The following is a 21,391-nucleotide window of genomic DNA, read 5'->3' on the forward strand; positions in this document are numbered from 1 at the left end:
CCTCTATGAGTTTAGACATAGCTTAAACATGAATAAAGATTACACTGATACATAGTTTAAAAAAAAATCAATCCAGATAATAAATAACTGAATACTTTGTTGATGACATGTGAGCTAGATCTTATGAAGACTGTGCCTTTGCCACCCATTTGTTTCCAGGCAAGGATTTTTTCCACAAAGTTACTCTTGGCTACATGACTCCTATTTTAAAAATAAGAATGTTTCATCCTTTTGAAGAGGTGCAAGGTTCAAAGTGTAGATGGATTTACATTCATTTTACTAAGACATTCCAAACAAGAAAATCCTACAGAAGTATGGTTGTAAAATGTGTAAACTGTTCATAGTGCTCTCTCTTCCTTCACACAGGGAGAACACTTATGTATTTTCCTCTCTCAGTATAAGAATAACTTATCACAGTTCAGACTTAATGTTGATGAATGAATGTTACCAATTCTCTTCAATCTGGCATCATATAGATGGATTATCTAAATTTCCTTAATGAAACTCATAAATCTTGTTCACCTTGGCTGCTTCTTGTTTGTTTAATACCAATAATATGCTTGGTGCTGTACATACACAAATATGAAGATAATCCTTGCCCTGCATACTTTGCAGGTTTAAAGATATACTAGAGGAATATGAAACTCCCTGGAAAATTGAGGGATTGGGATTATTTAGTTTGTGTGTGTTTAATTATAAACTTGCTTCTTTTGGGACTTGCAGAAATTTTAGCATCAAGAACTTTGGCTTGACATATTGAAATGGGGATTGCATTCCATAAGTAGGGGCAGCATGAGAAAAAAGGCACAGATTGGGGTGGTGGAAAGGAATTAATGAAAAATCGAGACACAATTGTTTGCAAAGCTAAAGGAGTCAAATGGGAACGTGCTGGGAGGGATCAGTCATCTGTGTTTTAGGTTGGCTAGGAGTCATCATTGGAGGGATTCTGAGACAGGGAGAATGGTTTCTGTGTTGTCTCTTGCAGGAGAAGCAATACAGGATGACTGCTTGGAGAGGGCATGGCGAAATAACTTAAAGCCACCTTTGTGCTGCTTTGATTCTGAGCATTCTGGAGGCGGATACAGCTGCCAGTGTAACATGGAGCAGCCCCAGAAGCTTCCTTACTTGGCTGCAGCCTTATTCAAGAAGTCTATGGGCTATTCTACAGCCCAGTGTAGTTCAGAGTTTCCATGGCACTCAGCCCTACAGAGGCCCCCCTTCCAGTATGCCCTCTACCAGGTGCCGTGTTTGGCAGCGTAAGGTGGCTCTTTGTATTCTCTGTTCCAGAAGAATTCTTCCCTTGCTAGTTGTGGAACCTTCATGGCCCCTATATGCTGCTGGAATGGCATATATAAGAGCCTGAGCTGGAATTTACCCAGTGGTGTTTGAGATGTGGTCCAGTCAAGTGAGGGGTAAGCCAGAGTCTCAGGGTCTGTTAGAGAAAAGTTATGTCAGTGTGAGGTGACCCCCTGAAAAGTGGATTGCGAAGCAGCCTCAGTTGGCAGAACTCGTGTTGGCAACTATAGTTTTACTCCCCTGGTGGAATCTATGAAGGCGAGTGGTGAAACATAACTCTCTCCCCCGTTGGGGTAAAGTTCTCCTGGAGTGCAGGGGGTCCATTTGCACCTCTTTGGACCAGTTAGGGGAATCTGATTCCATACTTTTCAAAGGCCCATGTCTGTATGCCAGTGATTCATTATTGCACTGGGACCCCTTAATTTGTCTATACTTATGCCTTGCAAACTTGTGTCCCCTGCTCGCTTTATTACCCCAAATGCTCCTCAGTGACAGTAGCTTTGTCGTTTCCTCTTTGTAAGTGAACAGAAAATTTCAGTTAATATGTTGTATCGTGTTCACATTCAAAGGCGGGCTGTTTAGGAGAATGCATACTTACTTTTAACTATTCATTCGTTTTACTTAGCACATTGCATCCTTCACAAAGTTCTTAGCTCTGTGTAAGTCATTGTTTTTGATTTGTCCCTGTAGGAGCCATATTATGTCCGTTGCATTAAGCCCAATGATAAGAAGTCATCACAGCTGTTTGATGAACAACGCTGCAGGCATCAGGTGGAATACCTTGGACTTCTGGAGAATGTCAGGGTCCGAAGGGCAGGATTTGCCTACCGCCAAACGTATGAGAAGTTTCTTCACAGGTGAGACAGGAATTGGTGCATGCTTTTATTTATTTATTTATTTATTTATTTTGAGCTATTTGCTGGCTTTTCAGGGTATTGGATGACGTGCACAATCTAATGATTTGCCTTCTCTGTGATATGTAAGAATAGAGTCCTTTAGTCTGGTGATCCTGAGTCATGAATGGTGAGCATATACTGTTTGTTTTTTGAGCACCTACTAGTGGCTTGGATAAAACACTGTTGGTCACAGAAGGATGCTGGCTGTTTCAGCCTGATATGGCAGCAGATGTACAGACTGAGGGGTGCATTCTCGAAGGCCTACACCTTCCACCCTGTATAAACAGCGGGGATGAAAACACCAGGACCCCGACCAGACTGAACCAGTGTTCTGTTACTGTCTTAGTATCGTTAATGGACAGTGAAGCTCTTCCCCACAAAAATTAGTCCTAGATACAGAATTAAATTATGTCTTTTGGTTTTTCTCTTCTAAATATTGACTTACATTTTTGGAGACGTATAGCAAGAGTTTCCTTTCTTAGGGGATATGTAAGATACTGTGCATAGCAAGAATTTCAGCAACTTGCTGGTGGATCATTGAATTGGGTTTTGGTTTTTGATTCCCTCATTCAAGCAGGTGCAAAACTGATCCCGAGTATGGGAAGAATGAAAACTGTATGTAAGCAGGTGTTGGAAAGAGGGATAGGATTGTAAGAGCTCTGTTCCTAATGACTGATCTGGCTTTGACCATATATTTCCTGTAACAGAAGGGTATGGATCAACAAATAGTATTTACTGTACTTCATTTTTGTCTCGAACTGTAACTTTTCAACATCCATACAATTTTATGGCTTGATTCTGCCCTCAGTCACACACGTGCACATCATCAGGAATCCATTAAAATCTGCTCTTATGCTTGGACAGGCAGCTACTGTTTAGTGGATATGTAATAAACTCCAGTATGTCTGAGAGCAAAATGAAGCTAATAGCTGGAAAACTAGATTCATGTATAGCAACTGGTACAACCTTTTAACCCATTGTCACATTGCTTCTGTAGAACCATGGGTTTGGAATAGATCCAAAATATTTCAGGTGTAAGGTCTTGGATATTGTACTTGTATTCCATACCATTGGTTTAGCATTGGTTATCCACTTTTTCAAGTTAAAAGTTCCTTTCAGTATAAAATAGCAGAGGAAATTTGTGCTCTTAGCCCTAAAACACTCCAACACAGCTGATATTTCACTTTTATTAATGAAAGAGAGAGAAACAATAATTAACATACTATATCTTGACTTCCTGACTCTCTTTATTCTATATGCAGGAAAGTGCCCACTGCAGTCACAGTGAGTCTGATTATTTAAGAGCTGACTAGAGATCCCAGAACCTGGCCTAATACAGTAAATTAAGACCAAACATATTTAGTTCTATCCCACAGTCAATCTGTTTTCACTTGGTTTTATTGGCGCCTTTGGGTAAAATGCATCTTGAAATCAGTATGTTGTCATTAGATGCTTGCGTGTTGCTTATTGGTTTTAACATCTAAATTACCAAAAATCCAATGGCTTGGTATTTTGGGGGAAAGATGGTGCCCGTGAGCCTGGTTTCTTGAGGATATAATCAAACATATTCGTTATTGACATTCCCAGCTCTAATGCCTCTTCTAAAGCAATATTAAGTGTGGCATGAAAATAGCACTGGAAACCCCACCAACTGCATCGTGGTGATAAAAATCTCTTGCTTCATGTTCAAACCCAGAGTTTATCAGCAGATCTTCTGCCTGAATTTCAGGAGACTTCCATTGAGGATTGTAGGTTTTAAACAGCAACCTTTCCTATTTCTCTTTCCTTCTATAGTTAAAAATGAAGGGGAGCGAAAAACAAAGGAGCGCAGCGGAGGATGTTTAACGTATGGATGACCTTGAAGGCTGTTGAGATCTTTAGGCATGGGGGAGGGGAAGAGCTGTGCCGTCAGGCAGCAGATTTATTCCGGGTCCTGCTTCATTATAATTAGCAGTAAGGTTTTGGGATTTTGACTTGCTAGGGGATCGGGGTCATACTTTTTGCCTCAGGAAAGGAATTAGTGACCTGGCGCTGCACATGCTGCTGGAGAGATGGAAAGCCTGCAGCATTTTGACAATGTTAATACTACCTACCAGTTGTAGCAACTGCCTGAGAGAATGAGCGTAAAAATGGCCTGCATTAAATTGATACCTGTAATGTTGTCTAAATGGTGGATCTCCTTTGTTGATGCAGCCCTGTCTCCTCTGGGGATTTTAATTTTGTCCACTTCTTTCATAAAATGTTCCTCTGCCTTGTTGTACGGATTTTAGAGTTGACATTTTATTCTTCTTGTCTGGCCCCATCAGGTCTGCTTAACAAAAGGCGGATTTTCTCTGTCACCCTGATTGTCTCCTCCTCTAATGTGAAATGTCTTGAGGTGAAAGATTTTTTCCATTTCATATCCCAGTGAATTAATTATAGCAGAAACGTTTTTCCACTGGGAATAGAGCAGAGATCTGAAACCAAGTGAAAGGGTTTTGGTATGTGTGTGTAAAATATTTATGTACTGCATGTAGATTTATTTGAGTGAGCTCTGAGCCCATCCACATATAAATGCAAACTCCCTTCACTTTGAGACTAAGGGTTTTTTTTAAATGTCAGCTTTTTTATATTTGAGCATACTCTTAATAAACAAGCATGTTGTGCCTTCTGTCACTCTGCTTCAAACCATGTGCCACAGCAAGTGTTTTTTGCTGTCAACAGTTTGTTCAGAGGTTAATTTCAATAGTGACAATATTGTATGTAATTTGTATAGCATTATTCTGGTCAGTTTATTACCCTCTTTTTTATTATTGAATAAACACCAGCAATTTATATTAGACCATATTTCCTACAAAGAGGTTTTCTAAGGTTGTGACACCAATTTTATGGTTGTCCATCTAACATTTATTTCTGAATTAGCTTGCCAACTGAAAAAAATGCATGCCTAGAAATTGGGTTTGAATTCTGACTTCTCAGGTCATCAGTTTTTAAATAGGCAAATAGTTAAAACTGCTGAATGTGTTTTCTTTGGAATATGAATATGGATAATATTGTTATGGTGAAATTGCCTATTGCATTATTGATTAAGTCTGTAAATCATATGTAGAAAATTCATTGTTGCTCCCTTGCAGAAATTTGTTCATCCAATCAGCACTTCTCAAATATATCAGACACTATGGCAGAGCAGAGTCGGATCTGATTATTTTCCTGTTTGATTCACAGTGGTTAAAAGCAGAGAACAGTTCAGCATTACTTTGTGTATAGGGAGTTTGGGTAAGTGAGTAATTAAATGCCTGATAAAGGAGAACAGTTCTTGGACCAACCTACTTGATGATCATAGACTCATAGAATTCTTTCTGGGTGTCCAGCTGGTGAGTCTTGCCTACATGCTCAGGGTTTAACTGATCGCCATATCTGGGGTCGGGAAGGAATTTTTCCCCAGGGCAGATTGGCAGAGCCCTGGGTTTTTTTCACCTTCCTCTGCAGCATGGGTCACGGGTCACTTGCTGGTGAATCCTCTGTACCTTGAAGTCTTAGTTTAAACCATTATTTGAAGACTTCAGTAACTCATTCATAGGTTAGGAGTGGGTGGGTGAGGTTCTGTGGCCTGCATTGTGCAGGAGATCAGACTAGAAAGATTATAATAATGATCCTTTCTGACCTTAAAGTCTATGAGTCTATGATCAGCTGCCTGCCATTTTCTTGTGTAATGAAGCTAGGCTGGGGATGGTACAGAAATGATGGGCAGGAGATGAGTGCAGTATTTTTAAAAAGTCCAGGTTTTCTGAATAAATATGAAGTACATAGTTCGATTTCTGTTGACTTCTACAAAGAAGAAAGTTGAACTGAAGGGTTTTTACTTAGCAAATGTTTAAAAACTGTTAAAATGAAAAGTTTAGAAATAACTTTAATTGAGTGGTGGATCTGCTCATCCTGCAAGCATCTGTGGGTGGGCTCTGCCAGGTTGTATCTGTTCTTATTTAAGTGAAGTGAAGCCCTCCCTAGGGTAGTTCTTACTGGAATTCCTCGAATCATCCATCCTCAACTCTGCTGCTTATGTTCCTTTTTGTACTTCTCATGGAATCCCATCCCAGCCATAGAATATCTACGCTCTTACAGCCATCAGTGAACAGAAATAATCTTGATCTAAAAGATAAACTCTAAAATATGTTTAAGGGTCGGGCTTGAGAGCAGAGATGGGAAGGTGATGATGGATTTTTTTGTGTTAACCCAGGTACAAGATGATCTCAGAATTTACTTGGCCAAACCATGACCTCTCTTCAGACAAAGAAGCTGTGAAGAAACTGATTGAGTGCTCTGGGTTTCAGAACGATGTAGCCTATGGGAAGACCAAGATTTTCATCCGGACTCCGCGGACGCTCTTCACCTTGGAGGAACTGCATGCCAGGATGCTTATCAGAATCGTCCTCTTCCTACAGAAGGTAAAGTTGGTTTTAATGTACTGATAAACCTCAGTTTAGGGTTCATAAAACACCACCTGTCTCTACCAAACCTTCCCAAGATAATCTCACAGAGGTGATGAGTCTGCACAAAGCTTTAATGGAGTCAGTTTACTATTCAGCTTTTTCTGTACTTTGCTACATAAAATGATGAGCTAGAATCCAGTGAGCCCTGATATGTTATAATGTGTGCTCTGTGGAACGTGTAAACATGATGTGTATACCCTTACAAAATGTAAGATCTCCAGTGAAAGTAGGTCTTTTTGAGACTTAGAGAATATTTATAGGTAAATCTAAAGCACCTTGCCCAGAGGTTCACACAGAACATGTGGTTTGACTCGGGGGCCTGTGTGTTTTCCGTAGGGTAAATAGCTTTGACATTCTGTTACTACTGAAGTCACAGCAGAATGGCTCTGGAGTGTCAGGGCACTACATTGACATGGTCTAACCAAGGGGGAAAGGCCAGAGATACATGATGCTCTTACTTATGGAAGATGTTCCTCTAAGTAATAGAAATTTGTAATCTCTTTCTACTTAAATGACTTAACTATCTACTGAATTATTTTCAGGAGTTTCTTGGACTACTCCAGTAGAAACTCTCTGGCTTTGTAACATAGACAGTGTAAATCAGGAAAAAGCTCCAATGCTTTATGGAAGAGCTGGGTTACAGTCAGAGTCCTGGTTTCCTGCATCCCAGATGAGCATGTGCTGGCATGTACATGGCAGTCGTCTCCTATGGCTAACAGGGCCCTCTGTTTTAGCGGGACAAATTTCCTTCCTACTTGAAAATTCCATTTGTCTATGACAGTGTCCAGTTAACTTGAAAAGTCAGGGACTGATCAAATTAATTCAGATTCCCTGCATTGCATTGTTTAATTCCTAACGGGCCTTTATTACTCTGGGAAAACTGTCCAGATGCCATCTGTGTGTGTTATACCACTGGCTTTTATGTAAGTGGAGCAGCCTCTGTCTTCTGCAACTGTAGAGAAACTAAAAAACATTTCTTGAAAAATACACCTGAGGCTAACGTTAAAGTGTTGCTAAGCAATTTCCCTAAAAGGCAAGACTTTGAAAGAAGTAGGTCTTGCAAGTGACACATTCCCATGATTGGAGTTGGGGACATATAAACAGAGCCTTTGATTCTTGTTTGTCCAGTGGAGGATAGAAACCACTGAAATTTGGGTGCTGGAAAGTACAAGTAGAGATACATAAAGCATAGAAATGTACCCATTTTTAGAGAGACTTCAAACGCTTTGTAAACTACTTTGTAAATGACCCATGAATGAAAAATTTTATTTCTCTAGTGAAGTTTGCAAGAGAGACTAAATTAAACCTTTTTAGATTCATAACATTTCTTTGAATGAATAATTTCTAACATACTTGCGAATCCAAGGCCACTATGTTCAGTGACTATTTCTCCTTATCGTTGGAAGATGAGCTATTTGGGTTTCCCTGTAGTTAACAAGTTACAGGGAGAACGCATTGCTGACAAATGTTGATGTATAAATTTCTGTTTCTGAATAAATGGTTGAGGGAAATGGAAGATGAATTTGGTCTGGATGAAAAGATTACTAGTATTGAAAGGTAATAAAAATCCTCAAGTGTGTCTGCAATAAAACAGACAGATCTACACTCTTACGTGGAAATGTTGTGTATGCACTGTGGTCGCTTACTGCAGTTAGAGCCTGTTACACGCATAGCCTAAAACTTGATAGCAGTTTCAGTCTGTTTTTCTAAGGTGTGTTTCCTTATCAATGTACAGAAAAGACCAAAATTTCAACCTTTCACTTCACCTGTACTGGCCGTGATGGACCTGGAAGAGAGCAGAAGTAAATAAATTGTCCTTTGCTTACAGAAATAAAATAGATGAATTTGGAAACATTGAGCCTGTTTTTTGACTGTAGGAGATATTGGGGGATTAGCAGAATGCTGCTGCTGGGTGTCTGGTATATGATGTGCGTCAAACTATAAACTGGCTAATTCTGATTCTTCATTTTTAGTATATTTTTATTGGTTTTGTTTTAAGTTGACTGAGGAAAAATGGCAAAGGCTAGACCCACCAAGCACACCTGAAATAACATGCATGTGAACCCCGAGAGTAGCCTCGGGAGGGGGACTCTGTAATAGGCTGTGTACTGAGAAGCGGCATAGCTTTGAGCATAGGATTTGGAGTCCGCATGTCCTGATTTCTAATCCTGTTTCTGCTGCTAATTTACTGAGGTGTGATGAGCAAATTACTTAATCTGTGTATCTCCTCATCTAGAAAATGGGGCTAATACTTATTTGTCTACCTGCAATGGACATTTTGTTCTATACAGTACTTTGAGGGTGAAAAGTGCTGTATGAGCAGAAGGTATTGTCATTATAGTCTTTGTAAATCATTTGCATGTACACTGCATGCAGTTCATTAATTCTCCTTAATAAAACATAATAAACCACTAATCCCTGGAAAACCTCTGTGTTCACTTGGGTTTGTGAAATTACCTCTCCCTCTGAGTGAGATTTAAGAGATTGGGTAGAGTGGCAGTGCATCTATGGAGGCCTTTTTAAATGGATACTAGTAGTATACAAGTAGTACATTTAAAGTCTCCCCTTTCCATTTTGTTTCCTGGATCCCTTCCTTCTCTTCAGTGTCTCTACCAGCTCCATGCTATGGCCAGTAAGCATGCTAACATTCCAAATTGCTAGTATGATCTTACTTTTCTGGGCTAGCTTCTATAATTGCACTTGTCCGAAGTTGTATCATAACCTTTGCCTATTTTCCACAACAGTCAGGTGGAGGCACTGTGTGTCGTCTCTAGAATACTCCTTTATTTTCTTCATTCATTTGAGGACTAAGAAGGTATGTCTGCACTGCAATTAAATGCCTGTGACTGGCCCCCATGTGAGCTGAGGGGCTCGAGTTCTAGGTCTATAAAACTGCAGTGTAGACATCTAGTGTTGGGCAAGATAGGGAAGCTCAAGACAGCTGGCACAGGCCAGCTGCAGGTATTTAATTGCAGTGTAGACATACCCATAGGGTCAGTTTATGGCAGACTTTTGTGGCTGGCTGATGCCAACCCTACTCCTTTTTCAGTTGGGCTTGGAACTGGCTGTGTATTAAGATATAAAACAATATCTGTTATAAACATCCTAATACAGTAATATTTTTATTTCTGGAGCATGCTTCTGAAAGAGATAGGACTGGCTGTTGAGTATTTTTTGTTAGTTTACTCCACAACCCCATGAAAAACTTGTGTGAAATTTTAATTTGCCTGATAAGTTACAAATATTTACCTGAGATCTGGGGGAAATACAAGCTACTTCAATTACCAGAATGCTCTGCAAGCTGTCAAGTTATCTATAAAAAACATAAAGGAATCATTGAAGTAGCGTGTGATCCAAGTTCCATGTCTGAAACTCATACCCCCTTTCTGATTCACCCCTCTTTTTATTAGTTTATTCAAATTGCTTCCAAAAGAGATGAGACTTGCAAAGTGCTAAGAAGAAGCTGTTTAGAATCCTGGCTCTTCCAGCGAAAGGCAAGAAATGCTAATGAATCAATAATGCCTCCTGTCAGCTCATCAGGAAAGGAACATATTCTGGCTTGATGTTTATTAAAGTAATGTAACTAAATACCTCGTACAATGTGAAATCTGTATAGAAAGTCCGTGTTTCTTATAACACATTTCCTTTCTGTTTCCCCTTATTTTAGTCTTCAGCCTCATTCTCTTATGTTTACAATTCCGACAGCTCTTGTCATTTTCATATGCCAGTCCTGTGTGTTTACCAGCAGATGGGGCACTTGCAGATTGGCAGAGGAGAAGGAAGAGAATAGTCAACATAACAAACTGAAACTTAAAGATGCATTGAGGCCTCATTGACAGCTCAGAAAAATATTGAGGCAGTTTGTGCTTTCATATGACAATTCCTGTATTTTCCTCCAGCTTTTCATTATAAAGGATACTTTCATGAAGACTTGATTCTTGCTGCATATTCCTTACCTGAAATCATAATCTCTTTTTTTGACACATTAGGGGAAGAGTAAGCAGCACAGCCAATGAACACAAAGTGATTGTATTTTCGTGGGGAGGAAGGAAAACTAAATTAGAGGGGAAGGTATTAGGAGCTAGATTGTTTGTTTCTAAGTAAAAAATGTGTTATTTAAATTAACCTTTTTTATTACACTAGACACTTTCAAAAGTTTGCATTATGTAAGTAAAAATGTTTCACCTTGTTGTTAACTCTGTTAAACTACACGAGAGCAAAACTCAAACTGAATTTACAAACTTTCCTTTGCCATTATTATAGGCAATTCTGAATAACCGGAAAAGCCAAATTTGATTTCAAATTATCCAGACAATTAGTCTGGAATTTTTAATGTGCACACTCATGTATTTTAGTAAAACTTTTCATTCTGGTTTTAAGGCTACCACAAGTTGTGGTCTGTTTGTGTTGCTGTTCTCTTTTTAAATGCCGGGGGCTTATTTGCAAAAAACAAACCCCACATTGCATACAGTATTTTTGCTTCCTATTTTGTTCTTTAAATGTACATCATAATCTCTTACCATTTATGTTAAATGGCATTATGGTACAATAGACAGGGTGGTGGTTGTTAGTACAGAAACCTCTAAAGTGCACGACTTCTCAACCTTAAAATAACAATGCTAATTTTTGCATTATTAAATGGTTGTTAATAAGCTAGTTATGAATTCATTTATATTGGATTATGGTAACAACGTGACCAACAGCATGATGGTGACAATCAAAGCAAAATATTCCATTCCATTGGTGTCTTCTATCCTTGAGACATTTTTTTTTGTCTTCATTGCTTTAAAAAAAAAGTGTGTTTAACATGGGATAACTAATGCAGATTAGCTATCACATTGTAAAATTATAGTGGAAACACCCGTTCTCACCTCCTACTCAATGACTGTCATTAGCCCTCAAGTACCCGGCTTTCATCCACCTCCCCCATTGTTCTCTATGCACTTGTATATCTATGTTTTCTATTTACTGTATCATTCTACCTCTGCATCTGACGAAGTGAGCTGAGTCTCATGAAAGCTTATGCCTACAAAAATTAAATTTGTTAGTCTTTAAAGTGCCACAGAACTCTCGTTGATCATACCTGTAGTTTTTACTGAGATGTAGCTAGGCAAGATTACCTATGACCAAGAGTATTTACTTCATGGTAAAAACTACAGGTGCCTAATGTCCACTAGGATCAGTGGTTTTGGAACAATTTTTATAGTGTGGGTGCTTACGGCCTTTGAAGTGAACTGCAAACCCTTTATATGATGGAAATGGTTTCAACCCAGGGAGTGCTGCTGACTAGTTCCAGCACCCGAGTAGGATGTTAGTGAGATAGTTAGCGTGTGTTAGTCAGCTCTGTTTGAAAACAAAACAAAACAAATCTTTTTGACAGTGAGTCTGTGACACAACTTGAAGGATGATTTCACACTCACTAGTCAGGAAGATCAGTACTTCTCAGGAAGCACCTTTTGAAGTTATTTATTGTAGTTATGGTCTTTCTGTCACCATGATTAACCTTTTTGGGAAAAAATGAGCTGTTCTACTGTAACCAGAACTGTTGTCACAAGGACTCTATCTTTGGGTATTCCCCCCTCAATAGCACTTTCCCAAATGGGTTAGCTGATGGAATTTTTTTCAGTAAACAGAGATGCCTGTCCTGCAAGTATGCATGGTATAGATTCATAGTCTCCAAGGCCAGAAGGGACCATTGTGATCATTTAGTCTGACCTCCTGTATAACACAGGCCAGAGAACGTCCCCAAAATAATTCCTAGAGTGTATCTTTTAGAAAAACATCCAATCTTGATTTGAAAATTGTCAGTGATGGAGAATCCATAATAACCTGTGGTAAGTTGTTTCAATGGTTTATTACCCTCATGGTCAAAAATGTATGTCTTGTTTCTGGTCTGAATTTGTCTAGATTTGAATTCCAGCCGTTGGATCGTGTTATTCCTTTCTCTGCTAGACTGAAGAGCCCATTGTAAAATATTTGTCCCCCATTTAGGTCCTTAAAGACTGTAATCAAATCATCCATAAACTTCTCTTTGTTAGGATAAATAGATAGAGTTCCTTGAATCTGTCACTAGAAGGCAGGTTTTCTAATCCTTTGATCATTCTCGCTGCTCTTCTCTGAACCCTCTGCAATTTATCAACATTCTTCTGGAATTGTGGTCACCAGAATCAGGCACAGGATTCTAGTGGCAGTCACACCAGTGCCAAATGCAGAGGTAAAATAACCTCTCTACTCCTCCTCAAGATCCCCCATTTATGCATTCAGGGATTGCATTGGTTTTGGCCACTGGGCGCTCACGTTCAGCAGTTTTCTCACCATGACCACCAAATCTTTTTCAGAGCCACTGCTTCCTGTGATAGAGTCCGCCATTGTGGAAGTATTGCTTACATTCTTTGTTCCTAGATGTAAACATTTACATTTAATCATATTAAAATGCATATTGTTTGCTTGTACCCAATTTACCGAGCAATCCAGATCATTCTGTGTCAGTGACCTGTTCCTTTTTTATAATTTATCTCTTCTCCATTTTTTGTGTTGTCTGCAAACTTTATCAGTGAGCTTCTCTCTCCTTCCAGGTCATTGATAAAAATGTTAAATGGTATAGGACCAAGAACCCATCCTTGTGGGATCCCACTAAAAACACACACCTCTTCAATGATTCCCCATTTACAATTAAATTTTGAGATCTATCGGTTAGCCAGCTTTTATTTCATTTAATGTGTGCCGTGTTAATTTTAAATCATTCTAGTTTTTAATGAAAACGCATAATAATCAAATTTCAATACAGGTTAGTGCACTACTTCTGTGTAAGTGTATCAGAGTATTATACCTTCACATAGTTATCACTTCAGTAAATCTTTCCTGGGGATGCAGGGATTAACCTTACATTATAACCCAGCAGCTATTCTTTCCAGTCAGTTCTTTAAAATACTTATGCTTAAGGTAGTATTGCAAAATTGCCCAGAAAATGTATCCAGTCCAGGCACAAAACCTACTTACGCTGTCTTTGATGTGATGGGAAAGAATTGTTACTTGCCCATTTAAAAAAAAAAAGAAAAAAGAATGGGCAAATAAAATTGAGCAAGGCTGGGATAAAGCCAAGATGATAAATTATCATAACCCTAAATCTGCTTTCTTCCTTGAATTCACTCTTTGCTCATCCCACATCCTATTTCATTCCTGACATCTTGTACACTTGTGCTCTCTATCTATGTTGTCTTCATTTTTATTTTTCCTCTTAAATGCAGATCTCTCTCCTCTTCCCCACTCCCAAGCTGGGAGGCTGGTGATTTATGCACTTGAAAGCAGCTCTTGGTTAATTGCCCTGGTGATGTGTGATTATCAAGGCAGTAAATTTGGTACATCAATATGACAGCCATTGCTATAATGAAATGATCCCAGGTCCAAGACACCTACACTTAACCTAAAGGAAGCCCCAGTATCTTGGGAAAGAATTTCCTGTTGCATACCTTGGAAGCAGAGGTGTGTGTTAACACTTGCTCCTAATGCACAGAACTTCAGCCTTCAAATTATCCTTGCCTTTGTATATTCTAACAGCTTGCACTGGCAGCATTTGTTTTCACTTGAGGCATTCTAGTTCCCAGACAGTCCTCTCCGGAGATCTGTCACTCACAACCCTGCAGCTGTTGTTACCATAGCAACATTCCCTGTGCTCAGTGGGGAAGAGTAGGAAAGAGAACCATGGCTGACTTGTCATAATTTAATGTTTCACCTTCCCTTTCTTCTCAGTCCCCATGAGTCCTTAAAGCAAAGCGTGCTAGGAAACATTAACCACACAGGGAAGCTTTTATTCTGACAAAGAAGGCATTTTCATGTCAGATTATGAATCGGCAGTGGTAATCTGACAAGGGCTTCTGCTCAGTGACCCAAATAAAAGGTGATGTAACGGGTTTACCATCAACAGTCTCAACACAATTACCGTTTTATGAGAGAGAATGTGTGTTCATGAGGATTGGGTAGAGATGGATATATGTACATAATTATGCACAGATTTACAGCATATGTCTAGGCCTTGATCCCGTGAGTCCTTAGGCAATGAGGAGCAGGAGATGCAGGGTGATCGTGCTTCAGTGCAAGTTCATGCAGTTCCTGTGTGTGGGGTCAAGTAAGGTTAAGCACAAGGAGTATCCTTGGCATAGAGAAAGCAGCTAGTCTCAAGCCCCTCTGTATCTGTTTCCTCTCAAGGGCAGAGTTAAATGTAATGGAAAGTTGGCAGAGAATGGGATTATCTAAGGAGACATGGGCTCAAGAACGATCCTCATCATGCTAATGAGGTCCTCAGCTACCTTACCAGGCCTCGTTTTGCTGGTGGGCTGGAGTAACTTGCGGCTTCACCACAGTGTGCTCAATAATGCAGGATTGGGATCCTCTGCATGCCATCTGTCCAGCAGCACTTACACACAGTCCTCCATGAACGGCTCCCTCGCACACTTCAACACACTGTTTCAAACAGCACTACATTAAAGCGCACCAGCTGGGTCTGCACATATCAAATAATGCGCAACACGTTGGTGCACTTTAGAGTTCACAACCCTGGAGAGCACATTTCCTCTATGCTGAGGGCTTGTCATCAAGCCCTCAGATACCTTCTTGCATTTGCTCACTTTTTAAAATAGATTTTTGGAAGGCCTCGCTCAGTGATCTCAACCTGGTGTCCAACAACTAAACTAGGCTCTTTATGATTTATGTTGGATCAGAAATAGATTCTGAGTGCTAAATACTGTCCTCAGTTACACCTGTTCATCTCTATTGTCTTCACTGAAGATAGCAGTCTTCCTTGGTGCCTTGAGTTTTTCATTTCAAAACTATCACTTATCTATTACATCTCAAAACCCCTTCAAGCTTTGTGTAATGATTAGAATTACTCATTGTAGACAACTGGTATAGATGAATTGGTGTAGTTTAATTGACGTGTGGCCAAAGACAAACTTAACTTGAAAATCGGGCTTAATCAACATGGTGGTAAAAATTCCAGGAGCTGCCATTTCAACTGACCTAGTGGGACTAGTTTTGTAAATTTCTATGGTGTAAGACAGACCCAGGAAGCTTGTAGAAAGACTCATGGCAACTAATTCAGTGACCTAGCATCTTCTCTGGTTTAAACTCTGGATGGTGGATATTAATCAAAGTGAACTTTTTGTGCCTGAGAATTCTCAGGTGGAATCCTGTTTGGGGGAAAGTGGTAGCTGAGAACCCAGACAAGCCGGAATGCTCTCGCTGCACTGAGTTCCAAGAAGACTATGAGTCCACAAGAGCAACCTAGAGAGATAAGAAACATCACACAGTCCAAAAGAAAAACTCCTCTCCAAGAGCTACTAGAAGTAATAAGAACTCATCCTTTAAGATGAGTGTTCAGAGCTCAACTCTATATTCTTCATGATCAGAAAGGTGTTCTCAAGAGGCTGAACAGGCTGATAAAAATGATTGAATTCAGGATGGAGGCTCTAGTTTCTGCTGTTGCTGCAGTCTCTCCAGGAGGCCCAGTGTTGGGGACCTGGCAAATGCTTATTGCTATATATCAGTAAGGCCAAGTCACTGGCAACTACTTCTGATTAGCTTAAGGAGACTGCCTTGAGCAATATAAACTATCACCCTTTGGTCAATCCTCCCCTTCCAGACTTTACATGGTATCAGTAGTGATAATAGCTTGAGTGAGGAGTTGGGGTACTTGTCCGCACCCATTTTCAGAGAATGCACTCCTCAGAGCATTAGCAGAGGGTATCCAGGGAGCACTCTCCATGCTTCAGGCTATGAATTTGTGATAAACATAGAGCTTCCTGGTCCCCTCTTAAATGACTATCCAGGTAGGACTTGAGATAACAGGGACATTATTTTCCTAATGCAGAAATGGCATGATAAAATCCAGGCACTGATTTCTAAGTTGTCAAGAAACAGATTTGTCATTCATCCATTCAACCTGTGTCTTCTAGGTTTTCTAGTTTTACACAGGTTATTCCATGGGTGACACTACACGTGTGTCAAGGATTCCTTAAAAGGAATTCCTGATGAGACAAAAGGAAAGTAATTAGTCATTTGGTTCTTGGACATAGGAAGCCCACATGGTAAGATAGTCAAAGGGGTATCTGAACACTAAAATCCCAACCATACCTCTCCAGATAGGCAGTACAACTGGGGCAGCATGATTGATTCTCCCCTACCTCTTCCATCCATTCCACCCACAGGCTTGTCTTGTAGTAGTAGGTCTTATGTTTCAACAAAATTAAGGATGGAAAATTGGGTTTACACCTAAACAAAAATGTTTGTGAATAGTCTGACTTTTGCAGAAAATTTCAATTTTTTCATTAAAAAAATTTTTTTTTTTTTAAAATGGCCAAAGACCAAAATACTTGATTTAGGTATGTTGCTACCATTCCCTATGGGGGTTGTAGTTTGTTTGTTTCATGTCCCAATTTTCCTTCATGGGCTGGGCTTCCCAGCTGGACTACATTTATCATGTTGCTCTACCCTCTCCAAGAGCAGAGACCATGGCGCATCATGGGAGACACATTCTGACCAGGGCTTCTAGCCTATAGAGGAGAATAGAGCACAAAACACCCAAACTACACTGTGGCAGTATTTCCAGATCAAAACAACATGGTTTTCAAAAAATATTTTGCCAAAAATTCAAAATTTTCCAGGGGGGGTGGGGAGGCTCTGCTGTCCACTGCTGGTCAGTGTAAACGAGGGCAAATAATGTTTTGCATGGCCAGTGAACCAGGATTAAGTGTTGCTGGGGCCAGGGTATAACCACAACTATCTGACAATGCTGACCTTTGTCATTGGTAACATTTTCAAAAGTGCCTAAGTGACTTAGGCACTTAAAGCTAGGTTTACCCTAGAAACTTTTGCGCATATAATAGTATTGGTTAGGAGTGTGACTTTTTTTGACATTTGTTCACTGTCAAAAGCCCAAGTGCAGATGCAGATATACTGGCATAAGTCCTTTTGCATGTAGAGCTTATTTTGCTCAGGGAACCAGCACAAGCTATGCCAGCAAAAGCATTTTATTGCCAGTATAAGCTGCATTTACATTAGGAGGGTTTGCTGGTAGATACAGCTACATCGACAAACCTTGCTCCTTCCACGTGTCCTTGAGGGAAAACTGTAGAGAAGAGCCAGCCAGAGACTCCAGCCGGTACGAGCAGAAGTAGCCCAAGTAAGGACCACTGGATTTTCTCTGACCTGAGCTGTTTGCTCCAACTCTCTCCCCCCTAGTGTTTCCCAGTTTCTTCACTCAGCATCACTCCACACCTGCCCCTCTTACCTTCTTCTTCCCTGCCCTATTTCCCTCACTCCCTTGCCTTTTCTTTCCATTTAGCTGATCCCCCTCCTAACTTTAAGAATGAACATGACTTTTGTTGCCAACATTGTTCACTTTGCTTGTGTTACACCCCTTCCCCCATCCTGTCTTTCTGTTTAGATTGTACGTTTTTTGTGGCAGGACCACTATGTGTTTGTACAATACTTAGCACAATGGAGTCCCATTCTTGGTTGGATCTTAGATCCTACTGTAATAAACATGATTATTGATAATCATATTCAGCTAACTCAACTGCTTACAGTATTGATTAATTCCATTCACATTACCTAGTGAAGACAAACCTTCTTACAGCTGCTTGCTGAATAATATTCGGTAGATGTGACGATTTGAACTACAGGTGTTCGGGAACTTTTTGTCAACATTTTTTGTTGGAAAATGCAGATTTATTAAAACTAAACTTTTTGTGGGAAAGGGTCGGTTTTGACAAATTTTTAAACGTGAAAATTGTTGATGTTCTTAACTAACAATTCCAGTTTTCAATCTGAAATGACTTTTTGTTTTGAAATTAAGGTAATTATAGTAAATAAATCAATACAAATGGTCAAAATTGAAACCAAACATTTTGACTGACATGAATCTTTTTTTGGATTTTTGGTTCATAAAATTTTCAAAATTTTGACTTTTATCTTGATTTGGGAATTTCTTGCTATTGTGGAAATTGTGGAAATTGGCAGGATGGGAAAATAACTTTCCGCCCAGCTCTATAAAACTAGAGCTGGGAGGGAAATTGTTAATAGACATGTTTTGAAGATTGAAAATGGCTCTTGTTACTTAATGTAGGAGACCTGTGTATGCTCTCTTCTTCTGGGGTTTGTCTTTCCTGACTAGTAGGAACTGAACATTCTGCAGAAACAGTGCGAGAAGCAATAATAGGCGGGACTGTTTTTCACAGTAGTGTCCCCATTTACAGGGTAATCTTAAGAGTACCAGCATGTAGTAAACTCCTTGGGGTGTAATGGAAAGACCTCTTTTGATTATATATTACAGTGAAGGTACAGTTTGAACCTTGAAGATATGCCATTTATTAAAACCTTGGCTTTTTGCTAGGTATATTTGCTGAGAAGCGGAACATTCATGTTGCCATGGATTTTAATGCTCTCAATTCCATATTTCATACAAAGCATGATGCATACTGTACATGTAACCAAACGAAATGATTTATTCAATACTTGTAAGAGGGAACAGATTTATCATACGATGCAATATCAGAATATAACCAAATTAATCTTCTGCGTGTGACCCTTCCATTCACAGTTCTTTCTCTAGTGAAATCCTTTCTTTTTAGTAGAAATATAGAATGTACAATGCCCACTTCTTGATGTGAGGCAGTGGAAGTTGGCACATGTGTAAATCAGGTGATTTTTCCACTTGTTGTTTATAAGTCCTCCCCCTGTAATGGAGATGAGTCATTAGAATTGTGGACATTGAAATACATATATAAAACTTTTAATACCATATTTTACCTGCTTTGATTCTATATTTGAAATTGCAGAAATTTGTCACAAATTGTGCATGCAAGTGGCCAGAGGGCTGAGTATTGTCCATTCCACCCTATCCCTTGTCTTCAAGAAGATGACGTCTTTGGAGCACAATGGAAATCACATAATTAAAACCCAGCTTCAGGTCTGAGCATTTATTCTTTAACACATGGTATTCAAAGGCATTTTAGATACAGCCCTGCCTGCGACTTCTGTGCTGCAATTTTGACTTAAATGTTTAATAACATCTCCCGTTTTGAGACCTTTCAGAATCTGTGCTGCAAGGTTCACATTTATGGGGTGTTTTTTTATTCTTCTCAGTTTGGATGCCTTGCGGGCACTTATACGAGGGCAGCATGAAATATTGATCATGAAACAGTTCAGGCAAATGTGAGGGAGGTCTTGTGGGAGGGAGTGTGTCAGGCTATAACAAGCATGAACTGTTTCTCCAAGATTCATGTACCTTCAGCACCACTCAGCAGCAAGACACTGGTATTTAATTTACAAAGGCTTGGTTTGTTTTTTAAATTTAAAATACACTTTGTGCTTGTTTGTGTGTTTGGATAGCATCATCTCCTGGGTTTAATGAGTCGTTTTATATTGGCTGAAATTATATAGTGTTTTGCCAAATCCAGATCTATGAAAGATTCAAGACTGAGATGCTGTTGCTACCCTACAGCCAAAATAGCCCAAATTTATGATCTTCCAGGCACTCTGCAAGGCTTATCTATTTTCTTGGGTGTTTTTTTTTTTTTTGGGGGGGGGGGGGGGGGAATTAGAGGTATGGGAAGGCTGGAGCCTCTAGAACAGGATATTTAATTTTGGTTTTTATGGTTGTGAAGGTGGGCTTAATCTGGATTAGGTTTGTTTTAGTTGTGTGAATTTTGATAAAGATTTGCTGAATTTCAGTTCAAACTTTGAAGGCGTGCCTGAACACACCTTTTGTTAACTCGCTTGCTATGATTGAGAAGACCACCACACCTATGAGCATGCATTTTAACACACATTTTACAAAGAAATAGGATGTAGATTGTGCGTTAAAGTAAAACGTGAATTATGCTATATTTTATACACTGTTCAGAAGATACAGTACGTAAGGTTCTTGTAGTTTTGTATGGATTGTACATTTTAATTTCTGTACAAGTTCTTATGGCTCTTGGACAAGCTCTTTAATTAAAAAAAATCAAAAAGTGTAATTACATTTACCTAAAAATATTTGCTTTGAGAAGGGAAAACCAGAAGGTGATAACTATTTCAGCATCATCAAACATGTTGCCAGGGGAATACTTTATAACGGCTGCTAGTAGGAACTGTAGCACATATCTTGATTTTCAGATGTATATGTTCTACATCCACAAATTGTGCCCGACTCAGGTGTTGAAAATGCCGGCTTGATCTAGCAGAAGCTTGGATCCTGTACAAGATAAAAGCTGCTCAATAAATTATAGCAGTTTGAGAAAGAAGTTGATTATTGAATCCTTTCTAAAGCATAAAGAGTGAATTACAGCAGCCTTTGTGGCTTTTGAATAGCATTTTTTTCACTTGATTATGATGGCAGCATACAATTGGAATATGAATGTGGAATATCGTACATATTAGATTATCGCTTTTGTGCACAGCACAATTGTCTGTACAAACTGACCTTGATGTATTCTTAGATTTAGTGCTGAATGTACCTGAGTAAGAAACAATTGTTTGAATCAATACAATTTGAGAGGACTCCTGCCACACACTCATAAAGGGGAAAATGACTCATTTCCCATGTCACAGCCACTGTACCCTAAACAGACAGATTCCAAGACCAGAAAGGACCATTGTGATCATGTACCTTTTACATGTTAAATAACGAACATGGGACCAAAAATGGATCCCTGTGGGATTCCTCTAGAAACATACCCAATCAATGATGAT

The 21,391-nt window shown here is 39.4% G+C and overlaps 1 protein-coding gene across 3 annotated transcripts in view; it reads left to right on the top strand.

Moving 5' to 3' along the window:
* Nucleotides 1–21,391, top strand: part of MYO1D (myosin ID) — a 266,476-nt gene that overhangs the window by 108,941 nt on the left and 136,144 nt on the right. For 2 of the 3 annotated variants that reach the window (XM_067556265.1, XM_067556264.1), the window contains exons 15-16: nucleotides 1,987–2,153; nucleotides 6,409–6,616. In XM_067556265.1, coding sequence (XP_067412366.1) covers nucleotides 1,987–2,153; nucleotides 6,409–6,616 — 375 coding nt within the window. Of the gene's footprint in view, nucleotides 1–1,986; nucleotides 2,154–6,408; nucleotides 6,617–8,396; nucleotides 8,645–21,391 lie in introns of those variants that run through there. The other variant, XM_067556266.1, reaches the window with a different exon arrangement.

This window comes from Emydura macquarii, unplaced genomic scaffold, assembly GCF_026122565.2.
Source record: "Emydura macquarii macquarii isolate MOO-44397 ecotype Brisbane River unplaced genomic scaffold, CSIRO-AGI_Emac_v2 contig_1692, whole genome shotgun sequence".
Classification (NCBI taxonomy): domain Eukaryota; kingdom Metazoa; phylum Chordata; order Testudines; family Chelidae; genus Emydura; species Emydura macquarii.